General features: G+C 45.2%; 1 protein-coding gene across 2 annotated transcripts; it reads right to left on the bottom strand.

Annotated features, from left to right (window-relative positions):
• Positions 1 to 1,182: 1,182 nt before the first annotated feature.
• glis3 (GLIS family zinc finger 3) lies at positions 1,183 to 21,910 on the bottom strand. Of its 2 annotated transcripts, none has more exons than XM_060049995.1 (11): positions 21,677 to 21,910; positions 20,555 to 21,149; positions 18,945 to 19,131; positions 17,107 to 18,511; positions 7,644 to 7,805; positions 7,047 to 7,157; positions 5,633 to 5,759; positions 5,424 to 5,496; positions 3,282 to 3,484; positions 2,135 to 2,314; positions 1,183 to 1,802 (listed from the first exon to the last, which is right to left on the bottom strand). In XM_060049995.1, the coding sequence occupies exons 2-11, from the start codon at positions 20,958 to 20,960 to the stop codon at positions 1,759 to 1,761; spliced, it is 2,898 nt and encodes a 965-aa protein (XP_059905978.1). In that variant the 5' UTR covers positions 20,961 to 21,149; positions 21,677 to 21,910; the 3' UTR covers positions 1,183 to 1,758. The 2 variants fall into 2 exon arrangements, with proteins under 2 accessions (XP_059905978.1, XP_059905979.1); XM_060049996.1 differs by having other exon boundaries at positions 5,430 to 5,496; positions 21,677 to 21,909.
• Positions 21,911 to 22,321: the final 411 nt, after the last annotated feature.

Raw genomic sequence — 22,321 nt, 5'->3', positions numbered from 1 at the left:
ATTTGTGATCTACCGCCATGATAATGGCTGCATGTGACGTGTTTCTCTGGACCATAATGAGAACTAGGATGTCACTTTGAATTATTACTAAATAATAATTGCATAAAATTATACATTAACGTATGTTTAAATATTTGATGGAGACCATTAGCCTACATATCTTTTTCTTTCTGAATACTGTGTCTCCGAAAATCTACCCGACCTGCACGTGCCCCCAATGTATTCTACCGTACTTTCTTTTTTCATGCTCCACCCGGTCGGAAGGGTTTTGATTTAAGATTTCATGGCTTTTTGCTCAAAGCGTAAAGTGCCTTGCAACAATGCCTCCATCTGGCACACCGGTGTCATGAGTTTTTGACATTGGTGATTGAGCACAAATGTATATAAAAAGAACTACAAAAACGGCTAGAATTCTATAAATAAAGGGAAACGCACCAATGGTAGAGCCCATAGCTATGACTTTTCACTCACTTGTCTATAGTCTAGTAATTTGATGTTCAAGACATGCATCTATAAATCAGGAACAGCAGTAGCTGGCACACACAAACCCTTTGGTTGCATACCTCTCAGTGAGTCGGGTTAGAAGCAGGTGGGAGGGATTATTTTATCTTGAATCAACAATGGCGGCATACTGCTTGTTGCGGTTGTTGTCCCCCTACGTTTTTTTGCAATGAGTAACAGTTAATTAATCTCGCACAGATGGTATTTACAGACAAATGTGACGGGAGTCTGGCCGGGTATAATTAGAATGTCATGTCAGCCTCGTTGGATTTCCAATGAAAAATATACATACAAAGATCTTCTTGTTGTTGGTGGTGGCGGTGGTGGTGAGAACTACACTGTGTCTGTGTGTAAACCGTTCCTCCTGGATGTTGTTATATGCCGAGATGCGGCTGGTTATAAACTTGCAGTACATACCAAGGTGTTTACACACGCAGCTATCTTTGCTTTTTACGCCTGAGGGCCACTTTAAACATTTGTGTTGCTTGGGAGTAGGGTAACATGGCTTCTATGTTCATAGGTCCATAATTAGTACTATGGGGAGGGGGGGAGAGGATAATCTTTGTGGAAAGACAAACTGATATTAAACATGATGAAGGTTTAATCATTGAGTGCAAAAATATTCCAACTGAACAATATATAATTTTAACTTTAACCACAATATTTAAAGTGAACCTCAACTTTCTGGTGAAGCAGTGCAAAATATTTATTAATTTTCACAATTAATTCGAAGAACCAGCAGAAATCTTTCGTTTAGATCTTGGCACAGAAACAAACAAGGTCTGGAAATACAACAGCTACGCATACTTAAGTGGCATGTTAAAGGGGTTTATTGTTACTATGGTTACAATTAAACTTTGACTTAATAAATTACCTCTTATGTGCTTTTTTGTTCCAACGCATGTTCGAAATGATGTGCAAAAGTCTCATAATAAACTACAACACGACGATGTTATACAATCGTAAAAAAAAGGAATCAAAGTAAACATCGACATTCAGCGCTATATTAAACAACGAAAAACAAATCATGTTTATCAAAGCACAGAGAAATATGCAGAATATCAGACACTAACACATAACCCCTGTGTGTGCTGTAAGAAGCAGCAAGTTAAACTGCTTCATTATTTTCGCTTCTGCCGGAAAGAACCTGTTACCTGCAGCGATAGTGCACAGCCCGTCACCGGAGGGAGTCTGCTTTAATAGAGATGCACGACAGATGACTTGGGCAGCGTTTCACTGCATTCGATATACTGTTCCTCATGCATGGCCGAAATCACATCCTGGGATGTAGACGTCAAATTCTGGGGGGGGGGGGGGGGGGGGGGGTGGGGGGAGGGGGGGCAAACAAAAACATTCATTCACACAGATGCATGTGCCCACCCGCAAATGCAAAGAATCACGCATGCACACAAACACACAATAGATACGCACACATACACACACAGACATGCACGGATACACACATACACACACAAACACACACATATGCACGGATACGCAATCACAGACACACAGACAAACAGACACAAACAAACACACACATACACTATTAACTTTAACACAATGTCAAAGAGTAGCATTTACATCAACAAACACATTAATGGTAAATGAACTGTGTTCATCTAGTCGTCACCTGAGATGGCGGCCTGAGGTCTGCGTGGGATGTCCGCTGGGCTGTGTACGGTGTTCAGCATGGAAGACAGGTCGTCACCGTAGGCATGGCTGGGCATCAGGAGACACGCAGTGGACTGTGTCCCAGCCATTCCAGCGCCGACCATGGGAGAGTAATGCATCTCCATCTGCCCGGAGAGCTCTGCAGATTAGCAACAATTATATTACTATGAATAATATAAAATCGTTTTTTTATTGCATAATAATAATAATAGTAATAATAATAATATATTAACATTTGAAATATAAATGTAATCAAGAAAGCAGTGTAACTTAAACCCGACTGACTCTGTAAATGCTCAAATTTCTCTTATCTACTTCACATCATGCACATAGAATCCAGCATTGAGGATTTCTTCCTTTTGAATGTGTGCCTTTGAGAAGATTCAAAGATGCCTGCCTATTCTTTTTTTTGTTTAACCCGTTTCAAGCTGTAATTGTAATTGTAAGTGGTGTTTGTGAATATCTTGTCAACATTACTGTGGTTGTCAGGTTCAGAGGAAAGGGTTATATCTATTTAAGGCTACAGATAAAGAAACGGCCGCATTCTTTCATCTCCCAAGAAGAAAAACACACTCATACAAATCAAATGTGACACGAGAGAAGAAAAGCTATCCTTGGTTGTGCGTGTCTTAGAAACCCTCCTTTCATTTACTCTTTTGGACTTTCCGATTCTAACAACCGCTAGCAGCGGTTTTTCAGATTCCAACAAAAAAGCCCCCCTTTCAAAAGGAATTTAATGCAAGAGAATTTCATGTTGAAGAGGAAGAGCAAAAACTTTGTATTAACTGTGGACAAACCGTCTCTGGGTGTACCTGGGTTACTGTACCTGGGTTACTGTACCTGGGTTACTGTACCTGGGTTACGGTACCTGGGTTACTGTACCTGGGTTACTGTACCTGGGTTACGGTACCTGGGTTACTGTACCTGGGTTACTGTACCTGGGTTACGGTACCTGGGTTACTGTACCTGGGTTACTGTACCTGGGTTATGGTACCTGGGTTACAGTACCTGGGTTACAGTACCTGGGTTACTGTACCTGGGTTACAGTACCTGGGTTACAGTACCTGGGTTACTGTACCTGGGTTATGGTACCTGGGTTACGGTACCTGGGTTTGTTAGATCAGTCATCGATGGAGGAATGTGGTCGGCATGGCTGAGCTGCTTGTCCTGCTGTGGTGGGCTGGGGGTAGGAGGGCAGCAAGAGGCGCTACAAGACCCCCGGGGCTGGAGGTTGAGGTGCTGGTGGGGATGGTGGGGATGGTGATGGGGCCCTCCAGGGACATGCTGGTGGGGGGACGGATCGACAAATCTGAAATATTTCAGACCGGTGTCAATACTTGGAAAATCAAGTGAGAGTGAGACGAAAACAATTTTGGCAACAAAGATTTTAATAACAGTTGAATGACCTTCAGAAGAGAAACAAAACAGTTCATTCATCGTGGAAGAATGTAACTATTGAAACAAAAAAACCAAGGAATTGGATTTATTTTGAATGCGACAAAATATACCCAACGAGTGATACGTTTGTATTTCCTAATGGGTTTAGGTGCAGATGGTAATGTGCTATAAACCATTTGCCAATTAGATCAAATTATAAATCGAAGTAATTGGCACATGCTGACTAATTAAAGATAATCTGAAAGAGGCACATGCTGGATGGCTTCCTGCTGTGCGGCATGTGGTTGGTGTGCTGTTTTCATCTGGAAGAATCCAGAAGCTTTGATTGATCAATAGCTTTGAGGTTCATACTGGGGACTATTGTTGAATAAAAAGATACAACATAACTCTGCCGCATCTCTCTGTCGCTTGGGATCGCAAGCTTGTCAGGGCGAAAATCAACACAACTATCGTTTGACTCAATAAGTGATGCGAATAAAGGCTAACAATGAAAGAAAAAATATAAAGACGCTGCCACGGAGTATCTCGAAAGGATCTGGCATCTAGAAATAGCAATCACCGCATTTTCTCACTGCAGACATTTAATGGACATTTATTCGTATTTTTATGATTCTCTCATTGAATTCCTTAGCCGTGCCTGGCGGTGGCTATAGCATCCATTTATAGTGGCCCTTGAGACCAATGAGAAAGCGGCGAGCGGGGCTTTCAGCAGCCAATTGTGTGGCGGCGGGTTCCTGCGGTGAATGCCTGGGCCTGCCACTGCTCCTGGAACAATAAGGGCCAGCGAGGGGGCTCCGGGCATCTGGCTGCTAAGGACGGCAGAAATCCTTCATCGCGCCGCTCTTGAAGTGCCAGGATGAAGAGGTTGGAGTTTTTGTTTTCCTTTCTGTTTTAGTTTAGTTTTTTTTATTTTAAACCATGGACCGAACCAGGCAACAGTCTTTCTGTTGGCTGTTCCCAATCTTGAAAGATTGGGAACAGCCAATCTTGTTCCCCCCCCCCCTCCCGCCAGACTACATTCTTGTGTTAAGTATATATAAAAAAAAAGAACATTAAAAACGTAGCTCCTTTGAGCCTCTATGAGGTAGAGAGATTTGTGTTTTTTGGGGTCTCTTTTTTTTTTCAACCTTAATGTGATTATTTAAAGTATGAGCTTTCTGGTACGGTGCCATGACAACCGATGTGTACGTAGGTCGTTACGGGTTTGTTGTCTTCAGTAAATGGGTAGATAAGTGGAATGTGGAGGCTTTCTGAATTTGTCATGGCTACAGTGAGCATGCCAATGGGAAATCTCCAACGTGGCCGGTGCCAAGTGAAACCCACCAGTCATAGTCAGGCTTATGGGGTAATAAAGATCTGCTGCATGTTTACCAGTGTTATTTGATAAGTAGTGTGTGTGTGTGTGTGTGTGTGTGTGTGTGTGTGTGTGTGTGACACGCTATGTGCGATAATTCAATGAGAAATTGAATTATCGCATTTTTCTCATTCAATAAGAAAAATGTATGCAACCACGACAACAACAGCCGCGAAGACAACTTATATATAAACAACATAACAACCTATACATCGCAAAAAGTCCCTTCAAGAAGAAGCAGAAGCTACCTGTATGTTTCCTTCAAAGTGCAGAAGTAGTGTGTGTGTGTGTGTGTGTGTGTGTGTGTGTGTGTGTGTGTGTGTGTGTGTGTGTCTGTCTGTGTGTGTGTGTGCGGGACGCTTTGTGCGATAATTCAACGAGAAATTGAAAAGTGTCTGAAACCCACGACAACAACAGCAGTGACAACAGCTTATACATTAACAACATACCAACCTATACATCGCACAAAGTCCCTGAAGTAAGAAGCAGAAGCTACCTGTACGTTTCCTTCAAGGTGCAGAACAGAGACATGCAAGACATCCCCGAGGGATCTTGCTCCTGAAGAGAAGCTGTAGAAAAACAACACAACAAAAGGAGATCAAAAACACACATTTTGAACACTGTTTCCTTTACTTCCGTGCACTTCATCTAATGACACCGCGCGTTTACGTCGGTGGTTTCTAACGTTCGTGTTTCCTACCGTACCGGGGTATGAAGGTAGCTCATTGGACGCTGCAGGCGAGTGGCCCGGAGGAGAGACGGTGGCCTGCAGGGGCTGGATGGTCAAACAGCTTGTCAGCTCTTCCTCGGGGACACTGGCAGAAGGCCTGAGCTGGAGATCCAACACATGACAGGTTAACAGTCGGACGGAACACCAGTAGCAAGAGAAAACTGTTTCACGTGTGTTTTCTCCCCTTAGAAAATGAATGGTGTTGATGAATGGCGTAGCAGTAGATTTAAAATGAAAACCTTAAGGATCAACAAAGAAGAATATGTTACATAGTGGATACTTACCTTTAACTAAAATATACAGACACACAAACATAATACATATATGCAGAAATATATATATATAACTGTTATTTTTATTTATTTATACATAAATATATATACATATATACATATATATATGAATACATTTTGTATTTTGGTGCAACTTTTTTACACACACACACACACACACACACACACACACACACACACACACACACACACACACACACACACACACACACACACACACACACACACACAGTATATTTATATATATATATGCAAGTGAAGCCACTGATTGTTGTATCTATGGTAACATTACCCGGCTTAAAAATAATTCTCAACTAAGAACCACAAGGCTTATTAAAGAGAACTTAAAGTGATGTAGGTAAGGTAAAGAGACATAAGGTCAACAACACAGAGTGAATATACTATTATTATATATTGCCCCTATAGGGACTGTAATGTCATGTTAGTAAAGATAATTATGTTGAATTAAACACATTTGTATCTTATCAACTCAAATCGAATCAACCCAAATCCATCTTAACAAACAAATAGAATCTTGGAAAATGTTAAATATTCTGTAAAATAATAAAGTCTAATCTAATCTTGGATCCAGCAGTCCAACTATGCATTGCAGAACCTCTGGGAGCAGAGAGCACAGAGCCCGGGCCAGGGACCAGGGACTGCCAGGGGCGGGGTTACACCTTGGTTCCTGTTTCGTCCAGGGATATTCTACCAAAGAGAAACTCATTCATGCCTGCGGATGTAGCTATCAGAAGGGGATTCTGTTCCCACCGTGGCCTATTTCCGCAGTGGCCGGTCCAAACGGTGTTGATTTGAAACCTTTACAGACTCTTTTTTTTTTTTTTTTTACAGTTTGATACAGCTGGCCGAGTTTGTGTTCACAATTACAAGCTTGCAGTCCCTGCCTCCAGCCACATGATTCATGGAAACAGATATTTAGAGAAAGAACGTGAAATGCCCTGTTCCCTAAGATTTGCGTTTGTTCAACTTTAGATATGAATCTTAAGCATGTTTTGTGAAACTAATCTATGCAACAGATTATCTGTAGCCGATCAGACTGTTCCAGTCTCATCCTGGTGCTGTTCCACATGTGTACCTTCTTGCGGAGCTGCCGTTCTCTGGTGGAGTGGGACTTGACGTGTTTCCGCAGGGAGCTGGGGTCGGTGTAGCGCTTCATACAGCCCGGGACCTGGCACGCATAAGGCTTCTACACACCCACCAACAAACAATTATACACACGCACACAATTATACATATACACACGCACACGCACAACCACACACACACACACACACACACACACACACACACACACACACACACACACACACACACACACACACACACACACACACACACACACACACACACACACACACACACACACACACACAATGATAAACACACACATAGACACACACACACACACACACACACACACACACACACACACACACACACACACACACACACACACACACACACACACACACACACACACACACAGACACACACACACACACACACACACACACACACACACACCAACAGATGGACTTGATATGAGTTTGTGTACATGTTGTTATCACATGTTTTGTATGGTGTTTTTGTACATGGTGTTTGTGTAAATGGTGTTTATGTTCTGGCGTTTATGCTCATGGTGTTTGTGTATGTACGGTGTTTGTGCACATACTGTGTCCAGATGTGTGCGTTGGTGCTTGGCTCTGTCGCTGGAGTTGCTAAACGCCTTGTAGCAGCCGGGGTGCTGACACTGGTACGGCTTCTCCCCAGTGTGGCTACGCAGGTGGATCTTCAAGTTCTCTAGCCGCGAGAACGCCTTCTTGCAGCCCTCAAACTATAAATACACAAAGAGACAGACAATTCAGAGAGAAGAGAGAGAAAAAAAGAATTGGGGAGAAAATGTAATTATACTAGGTGGGCTCGGAGCACGGTTTTAATGTCAAAACAATGTAGGCTAGTTGACTTGTGGCGATAAAGTCATTATTTTGGTGTCGGCTCCCTGACGCCCTCCAGTGTCCGCAAGCAGAACTGCAGGTGCTTCTGGGGCGGCTGCACACATATCAGGAGCTAGTTGTGGTCGTTAACCTTTAACCTCGCAAGGTCAGTCGGTCTAAACGACAATTAATTTGTGATTGAGTCACGTCGAGTCATAAATAATGTTGATAACATTGCCTGGTTATTCATCGTCGTAGCATGAATGCAGAATTGCAATTGCCTCAATGTCAGTATCTTCTTTAAGTTCAACTATTGCCCTGTTTGTATTTGATGTAATTAGAGTAAAATACTTCACAGTGGTCAAAGACTTTCAGACTTGAGGCTTTTTGAATCTTGTGAATCTTGTCAGGAAGACAGCTGTTAGTGTTCAGGTCAGACATCGTTATTTTAAGTGTGAACTCTAACCAGAAGGGGTCAGTGTTTGAATCATTATATTTCAGTGGATCTGTCTATCTGACTTTTCGCCCGTCTGTCTGTCTACCCTCAAATTTGTTGTGAATCGTACACAACAAACTGACCATTCCGTTCTTGTTACTGTTAAACTATCTTAACCACCGCGGTATTCATAGCCTGAGTATCCATCCCTGACACAGCACCTTTTAGCTATCCCAGTGACCTCATCCTGGAAGCACGTCATCAGGAATGCTGTTGCCCCACAGCGTGCCCAGAAGTTTCTCCACCTCTGGTCGCAGGGGGTAAGGAATGTACTTACTTAGCTTAATGGAGGAGAGAAGCACAAACCATGACTCATATGGCTGTGCTGCATTCCTCACATACTGACCCCCCCCCACCCCCATCCGCGTCCCCCGCCACAACTAACCCAAACCCAAAAGTGTTTCTTTCCACTGCAGTTCAAGGGCGGACGTTTCAACAGTTCCTTTAATGAGAAACACACGCAATTTTGTATTAAGCTTGCAGCTTTGGCTAGCTGCACGACTCCTTGTTATCTATCATACTTGTTATCTTTATTTGTTTTAATTCATCCCAAACGTCCCTGCTCAACTCCTCCTCCAATCTCGATACATATATATATGACTCAAAACTTTAGGTTCTTAAACTCCAATAAAATATAAACAAGCAAAATCGAAAAATGGTGACCTTGCGCACAATATTCAGTCCAGAATGACATACAGTATAGTATCATACAAAAAAATGCTGACCTCCTTGGTGTGGTTGCTAAGCAATGGTCTTTATATCTTTTAAAATAAATAACTTTAAATGTTCACCACATACACACACATTGAAATCGCACTGTTAATAACATAATTCTCTCATCTCTCAAACCTCCATATTTGACTCCACCTTCATATTTTGAACATTAGTTCTTAACTTGCCAACTTACTACCTATGCTTACATAAAATGACTCAAAACATACTATTTAAACTTTAAAATGATTATACTTTAAAATGTAGAACACCATAGCAACCACCTAGAACACCATAGAAACCAACTAGAACATCCTAGCATCAACCGAGAACACCATAGCAACCAACTAGTACACCCTAGCAACTACCATAACCAAAGCCACTACCTTGGACACCCCTTCAACCCCCCTGGTACACCAACACCTAGAACAACATAGCAACTACCTGGAACATCCTAGAAACCACCTAGAACACCCTAGCAACCAAATAGGACACCCCAGCAATCACCAGAAACACCATCGAAACCATCCAGAACATCATAGCAACCACCTATAACACCCTAGCAACCACATAGAGCAAACCTAGCAACCACCCAGAACACCTTATTGAACACCTATAACATCCTAGTAACAACTCATAACACCCTAGTTAACACCTAGGAAATCCAAGTAACCATCTAAACTACCCCAGAAGCAACCTATAACATCCTAGCAACCATAAGAACACAGCCCTACTTTACTGTACATTTCCAACAGACCAGGTCTTAAAAACTTTCTTCAAAATTTCTTCTGAACTTCTGTTTTTATCAATTTATTAGAACATCAAATTGCATGATGACTAGGAGTATGACCAAATGATGAAGGAATTGTTGGGCAATGACTTGGGTAACGGCGGGGGTATTAGGAAATCCTTCGCAGTTTCATCCAGATATAAATAAACATGGTTAGTACAAACATCATTATTTTTATGGCCTACTTGCACCATTTGTCTGTTCAGTCTAAAACAGAAAAGTACAATGCACGCCAAACCATTAAACGGCGGAACACCAGTTTGATATGAGCAAAGCAAAACACACACACACACGAAACACGCAGTTAAAAAGATGAACACTATCTAGAAAAACATTGGAGACAAAGCGAACCCACATAAATAACAGACCTCATTCCAAGTGTGGCCAGAAGGGTCCGGTATGTGTGTGTCTGTGTGTGCCTTACCCCCCCCCCCCCCATCACCACGCCCCCGCCCCCCCCCCCCCCCCCCCCCACCCCCCTCTCATTCTTTCCATCATGAAGGGGCTATAAAACATCGGAGGCCCTTTTAGCTGTCGCGAGGGACATTTTGGACTGAAAGGACAGCAACATGGCACCTTCGTGTAGCTTAATGTTACCGCCAGCCCCTGAAAAGGGACTTGGCAGCCCGGGGTAGCGCTGCTCCAACAACGGCCGCACCTCCCGCTGCCAACAAGAGTAAGTCCCGCTGCCCAGTCCTTCTCTAGGCTCAGCTCGCTCCCCTCCCACCAACCCCCCCGCTGTAGTTCATGCTTACTCTTTGTTTATTTTTGCAATCCCCGTACGGAAAATAAATGCGTTATTCTTTTTTTTTTACTCTAGCAACATTTGGGCAATACAGTCGATATTTTTATATCACATGACTTAACATTTCGTTAATAGACGCTTTATCCTAAGGGACTTACAATAAGTGAATTGGACCATGAGGATGCTACAAAGGAATGGTATGAATCATGCGAGTATATCAAATCAATCAAAAAAGTGAAGTGCTTAATGTGCTTCATTTTAGAAACAAGAGAATCTTCATCTTGGCCCTCTTTTCCAGGGGCCAAGATGCAGTCTGAACAGATGACTTTTCAGTCTGCGACTGGAGGATGTGTAGGAAAGGTTACTGGGGAATGTTAGGTTTTCCCCGCTCATGCTAAGGAATAATGAAAACACACACAGGCATGTGTGCGGTTCTCTCTCTAGCGGGCCTCTTGTGTATGAGCATTTGTCGACAGCCCTCTCTGTGATCCTATTCAATCGTCTGATAGGTTTTCACACGTATAGAACGCCATGGGATGGAGATGAAGAATTAAGTGGAGCTACTATGGTAAACAAAAGAGCTTTTAATCATAAAAATAACGAGTGCCCTAACGTGACCACTAAGACAACAAAGCAAATACACATTTCCTGTGTGCAGTTAAACACGCCAAGCGCAAGTAGCTTTGTGGGCGGTTCTATGGCGATGTCGCTAGTTTACCGGCGCAAAAAATGACTCTTGCGCCCGGCGCAAATCTAAAAAGGGTTGGTTTGAAGTAGCCTAATTACCCGTAGGTGTGGTTTGGGCGTAACGTGCAATAAACCAATGAGAGTGCCAGCTCCCATCCCCTTTAAGAGCCATGAGCGCATTTGAATCTGACAAGTTGATATTTTGACAGCGCGTCTGCAGTCTCCGATGAGACAGATGCAAATGAATTTCAAACTTCAAATGGCTCAGTTTATGGCCAAATAATATGGCCTGATTCACACATGGAGTAAGGTTTTCTTCCACTACTTTAAATACTGAGTCCTATTTAATGTGGTTCTATTTGATGATATTTAATGTTATACACAATACATTATAAACATTGTTTCTTATCAGTATTGTATGCATTATCGTTATCGACTTGTGTTCCTAATATGCATGTGTCCCCCCGTTAATATACATTGCCATGGACTGTATTAAGTGTTACGTGTTTAGTTTGCGTGTGTTTAAACAGATGTGTGTTACACATACACACACACGCGCCCACATTCATTCATTCTTTTTAACACGCGGTAAAACAACAAATACTCATCAATCCTAAAAGTTATGGGCTTGTACACGATGCCAGAGTCAAGAAAAAATGTGTTTGTTGTACGGTGTTTGCAGATGCATTGATTTAAAAAGTACAACTTATTACGCTGTATCAGCTGTTCTTTCCCAAATAATTTACCAAGAATGTGTGGCTAGGTAGATGAGAGAAGCAAAGTGTATGTGCGAGGTGCACAAGCAACATTATGCGTGCGCCCTTAAAATAGCATCTGAACCACGCGCCACTGACTTTAAACCAGGTATTTCCGGGTTTGTGGCGTAAGTGGTTTCTGAAACGTAAAAATAGCACCCGGGAATGTTTTCGCCAGAACACGCCTCCTCCTTTCGCCGAGCCGCCCCTTGGGGCGCAAGATCATTCCCTAATTTACCGACGCGTGGCGCAGGAGGGAAAAGAACGCTCTGCGCCAGTTGCAAACTAGCAACGACACATGCGCCAGTGATCAAGTCAATTGCACCGGATGCAAGATAGGGCCCTTAGTGTGAAGAGAGATGTTACTTTTGAAATTGAATGGAATTATTTTCCCTTCCATTATAGTAAACCGATATAGATAAAGACAGTTCTTTACTTTACTATTATCTAATCAAATTAAATTCATCAGTGTCAAAATGTTTCCATAAAGACGGCTCTTTATCAAAAATATATACTTTTATATGTTGGTTTGTACAAAATCCTCAATGTATTATCTACAGCAGTGTTTCTCCACTGGTGGGTCACGACCCTTGTTCTGAATGGGTCGCTACCCTTGTTCTGAAACGGTCATGACCCTTGTTCTAAATGGGTCGCGACCAGTGTTGCCACAGTTACCTTGAAAAAGTAATCAGATTACTGATTACTAGTTACTCCTAACTTAGTTGCTTTACTGATTACTTGATTTTAAAAGTAACTAGTCAGATTAAAAGTTACTTTATTAGTTACATGCGACAACACCCCCTGCCGCCTCAAAATAAAAAATTACAACTGGTTTTGCCCATACAAACTTTTTGCTTTCCCCCCAGTAATTCAATTCAATTCAATTTTATTTGTATAGCCCTTAATCACCATTACAGTCTCAAAGGGCTTGACAGGCCAAATATTTGTGACACCCCCCTTTACCCATGCCCCCACACGGGCAAGAAAAAACTCCCTTGAATCAGCAAGGAAGAAATCTTGAGAAGAAACGCAGGGCCCAGAATTGGGTGCTACGGCCCTGGGTTCACACACTGACACACGGCTTTCAACCTCTTCCGCCAACTTTTAATGCATAGACAAAATATCACAGCGCGCTTACGGGGCTATCACCGGACGCAGCTCCACACACACACACACACACACACACACACACACACACACACACACACACACACACACACACACACACACACACACACACACACACACACACACACACACACACACACACACACACACACACACACACACACGCAAGCAGCACCATGCGACTAATTCCACCGCTAATTTCAACTGGTGAAGCGGACTCTGGAGAGTCAAGGTCGACACTCGCCTCTGATAGATTGAAGTCTTTGGAGACTTACGCTTCACACACACTCTCAAACAAACAGACAGACAGGCAGACAGACAGACAGACAGACAGACAGACAGACAGACAGACAGACAGACAGACAGACAGACAGACAGACAGACAGACAGACAGACAGACACACAACTCTATCGCTCTCAACGCCAATCGGTGATCCGGTAAAAAAATGAAAAAATAGTAACACACAGTGACTTTGATGAGTAACTTTAATCTGATTACTGGTTTGGAAATAGTAAGGTGTTTATTTGTTGTTTATTTGATTATTCGTCGCTGAAAAAAGTGGTCCGAGGCCAGTAACGCGTTACTAAGTAACGCATTACTGGCATCACTGGTCGCGACCCTTGTTGTGGATGGGTCACGAGTCACGACCCTTGTTCTGAATGGGTCGCGACCCTGGTTCTGAATGGGTCGCGACCCTTGTTCTTGATGGGTCGCGACCCTTGTTCCTGATGAGTCGTGACCCTGGTTCTGAACGGGTTGCGACCCTTGTTCTGGATGGGTCATGACTCTTGTTCTGAATGGGTCACGACCCTTGTTCTGAATGGGTCGTGACCCCTGTTCTGCATGGGTCACGACCCTTGTTCTGAATGGGCCGAGACCCCCTTGTTCTGAATGGGTCACGACCCTTGTTCCGAATGGGTCACGACCCTTGTTCCGAATGAGTCACGACCCTTGTTCCGAATGGGTCATGACCCTTGTTCTGAATGGGTCGCGACCCTTGTTCTGAATGGGTCATGACCCTTGTTCTGGATGGGTCACGACCCTTGTACTGAATGGGTCACGACCCTTGTTCTGGATGGTTTGCGACCCTTTTTCTGAATGAGTCGCGGAGTGTGCAGTATTTTTACAACAACTTTTCTTTAATTTTTATGCTTAACTATGGGTTTAAAAAGGGTTACGCTGAAATTGTGTATTTGTGTTTACTAGCCCGTTTTTGAGAAATAAATGTGCTGGGTGTGAATTGTATGCATTGTAAGGGTGGGTCTTGACTCAATGACCATGAGAAAATACGGGTCCCAAGGCTAGACCAGTGGAGAATAAGTGGCAATAATACAATTAATATGGCTTTTACTAAACTCTGATCAGCATTGAAAATTTTTATTTTTCTATGTTCAGTCGTCAAAACAGCATGAAATTGATCATTATAAATGGTGGATGTGATTACTAAAAAAAGTGCTGCTTCGATCAATTTCTGTCCCCATGCGACATCTACTGTCTTCAATCATCGTGGGGGATTGATTTGAAATAATAGAGCTGAATTGATTCCTCATTTCTTTTTACCTTATGTGAGGACAGAAAATTTATTACAGACTTGATTAAATTTTTTTCATCTACTTGATGATGGATGATATCTTAGTGTTGCTTGAATCAGGATGACCTTTCACAAGATAAATTTAAAAAAGCCGAACCAAAAAACGTTTTCTTAAACACCTGCACTCCAAATAGCAGCCACGGTTTGGTTCAAAACCCTTTCTAAGAAACAACCTTGGCGACTATTGCAACTCCTGAAAAAAACGAAGAATGCAGGTTGACCTATAATGCTATTAAAAATAGGTGTTTGAGATGGAAAAGACATGACTGGAAGGCAAAACCAACAACTGTAGGTTAGTTAAACTACCGGGCTCTCACTAGGCAGACTGACGGGCACAAGCCTGTGCGTGCCCGCGGTGTTTGCAGTGTAAGACGATCCGACGCATTGTTCTCCTCCTCGGCTTATGCTTCAACCAACTAATCTGCTAATCATTTCCAACACATAGTGCCTCGCTACATATTGCCCAATAAGTATATCGGCGCCTTTAGTGGAGTGGAAACATATTTCTTTCAGAGTGTCTTCTGTCGTCTCTTGCAGATTCCTCCCACATAAAAAACACTTTAACAGCTGTTGTTTTTTTCTCTGCGAGGGCTGAATCCAAATCTTATTGGAGGTCTTGTGTTGACAAGCCGTGCCGCTTGGTTCTGATGAGGTCTATTTTTTGGGAAGGTGGTTCTGACCCCAAATATGTTTCTCCTTCGCTTGCGTGGTCGGCCGGTACACCGAGGCATCCGTGACGGCGATTGCCATGGCAACAAATCTAGGTTTCACTAATAAGTTAGTATTCTTGGTGCGGAAGGTCGACCGCAGGTATGTGCGTGGGTTAATAGTTGACAGGCCGAGAGCGGTGACACGAGAAAAGAAGGAGAACAGCCTTGTCTTCTTACGCATACGATACTCAAGTGCTTTTCCGTCAGTGAGGGCGAGGAGGAGAGAGGAGGGGAGCAATGATCAAAGACCAACCGAAACGTCCAGCCTTGTTTTGTTCACTGCTACGAACAGGAAAACATCCTTTTTCTTGATCTCTTCTAGTCACAAACCAGGAAATGCATTGTCTACAAAACATGAACAACCAGCCAATTGAAACGTTTAGTGTTCTTAGTAAGCCATGCAAACGTTGTACACTCACATCGTTCGCCCTCGCACGCTTTCATGAAGCCCGGATATAATCATTGCCCGGAATCGAGTTATTGCATATTTATTTCAAATCCCAGTCCTCATTGGCCAGATTACCATCTCTGAGCGGAGCCAGAGCAAGCTCAGTGGCATCCCTTTGCCAGAATGACGGCCAAGTCTCTCAAAAGATGATCTGGCTTAGCTACCCCTGCTGACAGACACGAAGGCTACTAGCATTCCCTCTGAGAGCAAGGAGGCAGGAGGCCGATGGCCAGATCTCATTGGCCACCCTGGCGTTGCATTGATTTAATAGCTCCATCAATGGGTTAGCTCACAGGCCAGCGATGGGAGAACAATAGTTGCCCTTAATGCTGAGATAGGCGCTAAAGATGGTATTGTTGTCAACTACACCTCGTTCCTGAAACAAACGGGTAGGACGTAGAAACGGACGTCCCTGGAGCTAGGGGTGTGATGATTCTCTGCATAAGGCCTTGTAGGTTTGAAGGGGAGTGTTATGAACTGCGGCGCTTTGAGTAATTTGCTGTCAGTCTTTGTTTTGATTGCATTCTCTCACCTCTTTCTGGGAAAATGGATACAGGACTTGTCTTGTAGAAGGAAGTGGACCATGAAAATTTGATATTCATAACCAAAGATTATATGTCGTTATTTTCCATCAAGATAATTCTTTTTGGGCATTTAGTGTAACAGAGCGTTAAGTGAGGCACACACAACGAGAAGGACACAAAAATAATTTGAAACATCAAATATCAAATATAAGTGTGTGTATGTGTGCGTCTTTGTGTGTGTGTGTTTGTGTGTCTGTCTGTGCCTGTGTGTGCTTATAAGAGTGTGTGTCGAGCTGTCTGTTTGTGGGTGTCTGTGGGGGCATGTCTCTCTGTGAGTGTGAATGTATGTGTGTATGTATGTGTACGTGTGTCTGTTTGTGTGTGTGCACATGTGTGTGTGTGTACGTCTGTGTGTGTTTGCCCATGCAAATGTGTGTGTGTGTGTGGATGTGTGTGTTTGCGCATACAAGTGTGTGTGTGTGTGTGTGTGTGTACATATGTGTGTGTGTGTCCTTGTTTGTTTCCCCATGCGAATGTGTGTGTGTGTGTGTGTGTGTGTGTGTGTGCGTGTGTGTGTGCGTGCGTGTGTATATGTGTGTGCGTGCGTGCATGTACCGGGCACTGGTTGGGCTTCTCCCCCGAGTGGACCCTCATGTGGATCAGGAGCTTGTAGCGGGCGTTGAAGGCCTTCAGCCGGCGCGGGCATCCCACCCAGTGGCACGTGTAGTCCTCGCCTCGCCGCTGGTCCACGTGCAGCTTCTCGATGTGCCTCACCAGCTCCTCCTTCTGGTCGTACACGGCGCTGCAGTCCGCCCACCGGCAGCAGTGGCTCCCGTAGTCGTCCAGCTCCCCGTCCTCCTCCTCCAGCATCGGCTCCTGGGGCAGGAAGCCGAACGTGTGCCTGTGGCGCGGCGGCGCCGGCACCGCGCCGTACGAGGCGGGGTGCTCGCTGTCCGGATCGGGAGGTCTGTGAGGATGGAGGTGCGGGTGGTGGCGGTGGTGGGGGTGGTGGTGGTGGGGGTGGCGGTGGCGGCGGTGGTGGGCGTGGTACGGCGGTGGAGGGCCCTGGGGCGCCGAGGCGGTCCCTTGGACGCAGTTCAACAGCGACGGGTCTAGCGGGCCGGACGGCAGCAGGCCGTCCCCGGGATTACTGCAGCCCAGCGGGGCCTCCTCCGGTGCCCCCGCGTCCCCTGGCAGGACCTGCTGCTCCACCACCATGTTGGCCATCTGGTACTCCAGAGCTCCTCCAACCCCTCCTCCACCTCCACCTCCTCCTCCTCCTCCTCCTCCTCCTCCTCCTCCTCCTCCTCCACCTCCTCCTCCTCCTCCTCCTCCTCCTCCTCCTCCTCGGTCGGTCATCAGTCTCTGCATTCGGACACACTCCGAGCCGCCGCGCGCGGGCGCCTGGACCAGGGCCAGGGTGCCGGCGGTGGCCGCTCCATGGTGGCCGTCGGCCTGGGGGATGTAGCTCCCCCTGACGCCCAGGAAGTGTCCGTAGACGTCCCCGGCCCCGACCGGGGACAGGACGGACAGGGCCGACGGGGAGCCCCGCGAGCCGTTGATGTACGCCACCAGCGACGTGGGCGAGGTGCGGATGATGGAGTTGAAGTCGATGCCCATGACGTCCGACAGCGGGGACATGGAGAGCGCCCGCTTCTTAGAGCGGGACGCCGCCGCCGCCGCCGCCGCCGCCGCCGCCGCCGCCGCCGCCGCCGCCGCCAGTTTGGGGCTCCCGGGGTCGCAGGTGAAGAGATACGAGGGCAGGGAGGCGGCGTTGCTGGCGGCGCCGCCGGAGACGCCGCCGGAGACGGTGGTGGCGCCCGACATGGAGGTCCCGACCGGGGAGAGGATGAGGCTGAAGTGGTCGCCGTCGGGGCCGGGCTGCGGCGAGCCCATCAGGGGCCCCAGAGGAGGGAGGACGCGGTAGCCGGGGGGCCAGTCCTGCCGGCCGCTCATCATGGACTGGGTCTCGCACAGGCTGAGGGTGGTGGAGGCCAGGGACTCTCTGGAGTGCAGGGATCTGAAAACACGCAGAGCCGTGTTGTAGCCGGGTTCGACTCGAGCGCATACGTCCTATGCACAGGCTATTTGCAAAGGGCTTTCACGCCGAATGTACACTAAAGGTCGATTTGCACAACCAATGTTTGCAACATCTCTGGATAATGGATCGCAGAAGTGTACTTTCCAAAAGTAGAGCAATTTCAAGATTTCAGTCATTTGTTCAGCTTGGTTAGCTTCGAGCTGCAAGCCTTTAACTCAAAGGTTGCGAACAAAGCCCCGCTCATCAGTCCACCAATCAGTGATCAGCAACATCTATGTGGACGTCGCGTTGCAGTCGCCACCTTTCAGCGGACTGACAGCATCGCTAAGACGCGTTGACGTTACAAACCCAAGGTTGTGCTGCTTACCAACCGAGCATGTGCAGGCCTCGATGTACGGTAGTTAGGACGTACCTCGCATCAGTACTGGGTACCAGGACCCCCTGCGGGTGTGCTGGAGGATGAGGCGGTGCCATGGTGCCCGGGCCGTGGGTTCTGCTTGGACCCAGGCTCTGTACGATCATGGGGCTACTGGTGACACGCAGGTTAGGGCAGGCTGACTGGTGGAAATGCTCTGTGGACGCCCCCGCTGCAGAATGACCTGCCGGGCACAGGGTTGAAGAAAGGGGAACCTCTAGTACGCATGCACATGGTTTGATGAAGATCCCCGTATGTGTTTGGGTCACTTGCATTTTAGATATCACGGTCGAATTGAAACGTCTCTTTCATATCTCTGCGGTGTATCAGCAGCTCGAAAAAAAATCAAAGGTCTACAACTATGAGAGTGGGTGGACATTAATTAGAGCTCAGGTAAGGAATTGTTCCGGGAGAATATATGTTTGTTCATTTGTGTGTGTTATAAATGGAATGCCATTTGTTTAAGAGAAAAATATCACATTCTTTTCCGTGACAGATTCATTAAAACTGAATATTACACTAAAAACAATATGAAAACAATATGCTTCATGATACAAATTGTGATTAACTCAAATAAAACTTTTTCGTCTTTAACTCTACGAAACTGACGGTGATGCAGATATATTTAATCGAACAGATAGCGTGGTTATTAAACAAGTTGTTATAGAAATGATCCCGTTCAACACTGCTTTGGTGTGTCTTCACATCCCGGACCTGAGAAAGAAGGTCCCTCTCTCACAAATGAAAGGCAAATACTTCTAAACCCATTGTGTTCAATCGAGGCTAGCAGAATTACACCTTTTAACACCTGATTTATCTCTCCATCAGGACTGAGCCCTTTTCTACTCAGGGTTGGTCAGCTTTAGTTAGGTGCCGGTGGCAAGGAGCTACTTAGCCATCGTGCAAGGCCAATGTCTGGTTAATCATCAATAACAAGGGGACCAGTGGACTCTCAGATGATACAGTAAGGAGGGCATGAGCATATTGCAAGGGCAGCGAAGCGTGAAGAAGATGTGCGCATGTTAACCGCTTCTTTAACATAGTGGCTCGTTGCTTGCGACAAACACACACTATGTCAGTCTGACGGTGGGAACATTTCTTGTTGTTGTTTTTTGTACACACACACACACACTGAACTGTAGGTATTTGTCTGAAACTGGCAGACCAAAACCAATTATGCGGTCAAATCACACACACACACACACACACAGACACACACACACACACACACACACACACACACACACACACACACACACACACACACACACACACACACACACACACACACACACACACACACAAACACTAAAAGTATGCACACAGCCCATATGTTGGGTGTGTGTGCACGTATGTGGGTGACACTTCACAATAAGGGTACATTAATTAACCATTAATTAAATGAATTAATGCAGTGATCAGCATTATTATAAAGCATTACCAACACAGGTTTAATGGTTAGCGTGAGGTCTAGTGGTTTAAACCTAACTGTAAATATTGTATACATTGGTACCTTAGTGACCACCATTACCTTTCTGATCAACTCATGTACCCTCACTGTACAGTGTGACCCACACGTGACTTGTGTGTCAGTCGGCATACCTTACCTTTAAAGTGACCCTGTCCTCCAGGCAGGACGTAGGTGGCCTCGAAGGTGGGGTCGTGGAGCCGGCGGCGGTGGTGTCCGGGGGACGGCGTGCCTAACTCGGAGCCGTTGGTCAGAAGCCGCCGGCGAAGGCTAAGGGCCGGAAGGACCACGGGAACGCTGGCCCCGGTTGACATCTTCCCAGACGACATGGCCCAGTAAGAGCCTCCTCCTCCTCCTCCTCCTCCTCCTCCTCCTCCTCCTCCTCCCAGTGTACCTACGGGGGGACTCATGCCTGTCCAGTGGGTGGACGTGGTGGTCCTTATGGGCATCCGGATGCCCGGGGACCGTCGTCCGTTGGTCATGTAGCGTGGGGGACCCACACCACAGGGGGACACCAGGAGGTGCCCCCCCTTGGGCCCGTTCATTGCTGTTAATATGGAAAGGGGTCCACAGGCGTACACTCTTGGTCTAAAAGCAGGGGACACCTTGTGCGGTGAGGTGTTGCCGAGGCTGGGGCGCCATGTCGGTTCACTGTTGCTGGTGTTGTTGTTGTTTTTGTTGGCGCTTAGCTGTGTGTCGGTATGTCATTGGCTCCATCACGCTCCTTCTTACACCTAGGAAAAACATGGATTGAAGTTTAACATAACAAATTAAAAATAAAATAAAAATACATAAAAAACATGAAATACGCTTATTAAAAGTCCTCTTGCTTTTATAAAATATAAATGGTGCCTGCAGTGTTTCGGTTGGTTAACAGTTGGTGACGCAAACAGTCACAGACAACTTTGTCTTTAAGTATCAAAACAGGTCTTTATCAGCTCCCACTCTTTGTGAAAATATAATAGCCCATGTTGTGGTGCTCACCTTAACCTCAAATTTACATTTCCCATTTAAAACCAATTTATAGGTTTAATTAACCCCTAAAGCATAATCAAAAATCAGGTATCTAACCGAGAATTAAATCCCAATTGGTCTACCAATGTCAAAACATAACACGTGCATATACTTAGTTATCCCAGTGTTTGCGTTGCGATAGGAAAAGTTGTTATCCACACTATCAACTATCAAGTAGAACAATCAAACTTTAATCAAGCATATTGATGAGAATGAAAAAATAATTAAAGCGCTTTATTTTACTCACACGTTGCTCGGGACACTCGGACTAAGGCGTCGAGACATGGGTACATGTGGGATTAGTGGAAAATCAACTGTGAGTCGAAGCTGTGATTCCCTCGCTGTGCAGCCCGGTATGTCTCTCCTTCAGTGGTCTGTCCCTCCTTCAGTTGTCTGTCCCTCCTTCAGTTTTCGCCAAAGGCGTCCCACCAACTCCTCTGGTCATCGTCGTTACCAGGAAGTCCCCCCCCCATTCCGATTACCCCTTTGCCCTTGAATGAGCTGTTGATAATAGGAATTGCCTGCGGAGCGCAACAGCAGGCAATTTATTTTATTTTATTGTTTTCTATTTTAAATATCGGTCTATAGCCTATTGAGTGGTTATTGAGTGTGAGTATATTACCTTATTTATCCTTCCTTAACAAAGCATAGAGGTAATTTAACCCTTCCATTGATAACCTTTTGAGTTGTGGACTAGTTTTAGTTAGATGTTTATGTGTATCTGTGTGTAAAATATTTAGCTGCCTGTTTTGAGTTTACTCAGTTTAATCAGTTTGCAATGCATAAATCATTCAAACAGCACCTTAATGGTGACTGGCAAATAATGTTAACAAATTGGAACAGACTGTTTGGCATTTCATACCTTGATCTGATCTGATATTCTTACAATATT

This window comes from Gadus macrocephalus, chromosome 4 (assembly GCF_031168955.1).
Source record: "Gadus macrocephalus chromosome 4, ASM3116895v1".
Classification (NCBI taxonomy): domain Eukaryota; kingdom Metazoa; phylum Chordata; class Actinopteri; order Gadiformes; family Gadidae; genus Gadus; species Gadus macrocephalus.
The sequence above is the reverse complement of the archived record's forward strand: the minus strand, read 5'-3'. Positions and strand labels throughout refer to the sequence as shown.

Coding starts and splice junctions, on each gene's coding strand:
- glis3 (XM_060049995.1), bottom strand. CDS start 20,960: ATGAACGGGCCCAAGGGGGGGCACCTCCTGGTGTCCCCCTGTGGTGTG. Junction 7,158..7,643: donor AACGCACACATCTGGACACA/GTATGTGCACAA, acceptor GTGGGTGTGTAG/AAGCCTTATGCGTGCCAGGT. Junction 2,315..3,281: donor GACTGATCTAACAAACCCAG/GTACCGTAACCC, acceptor GCTAATCTGCAG/AGCTCTCCGGGCAGATGGAG.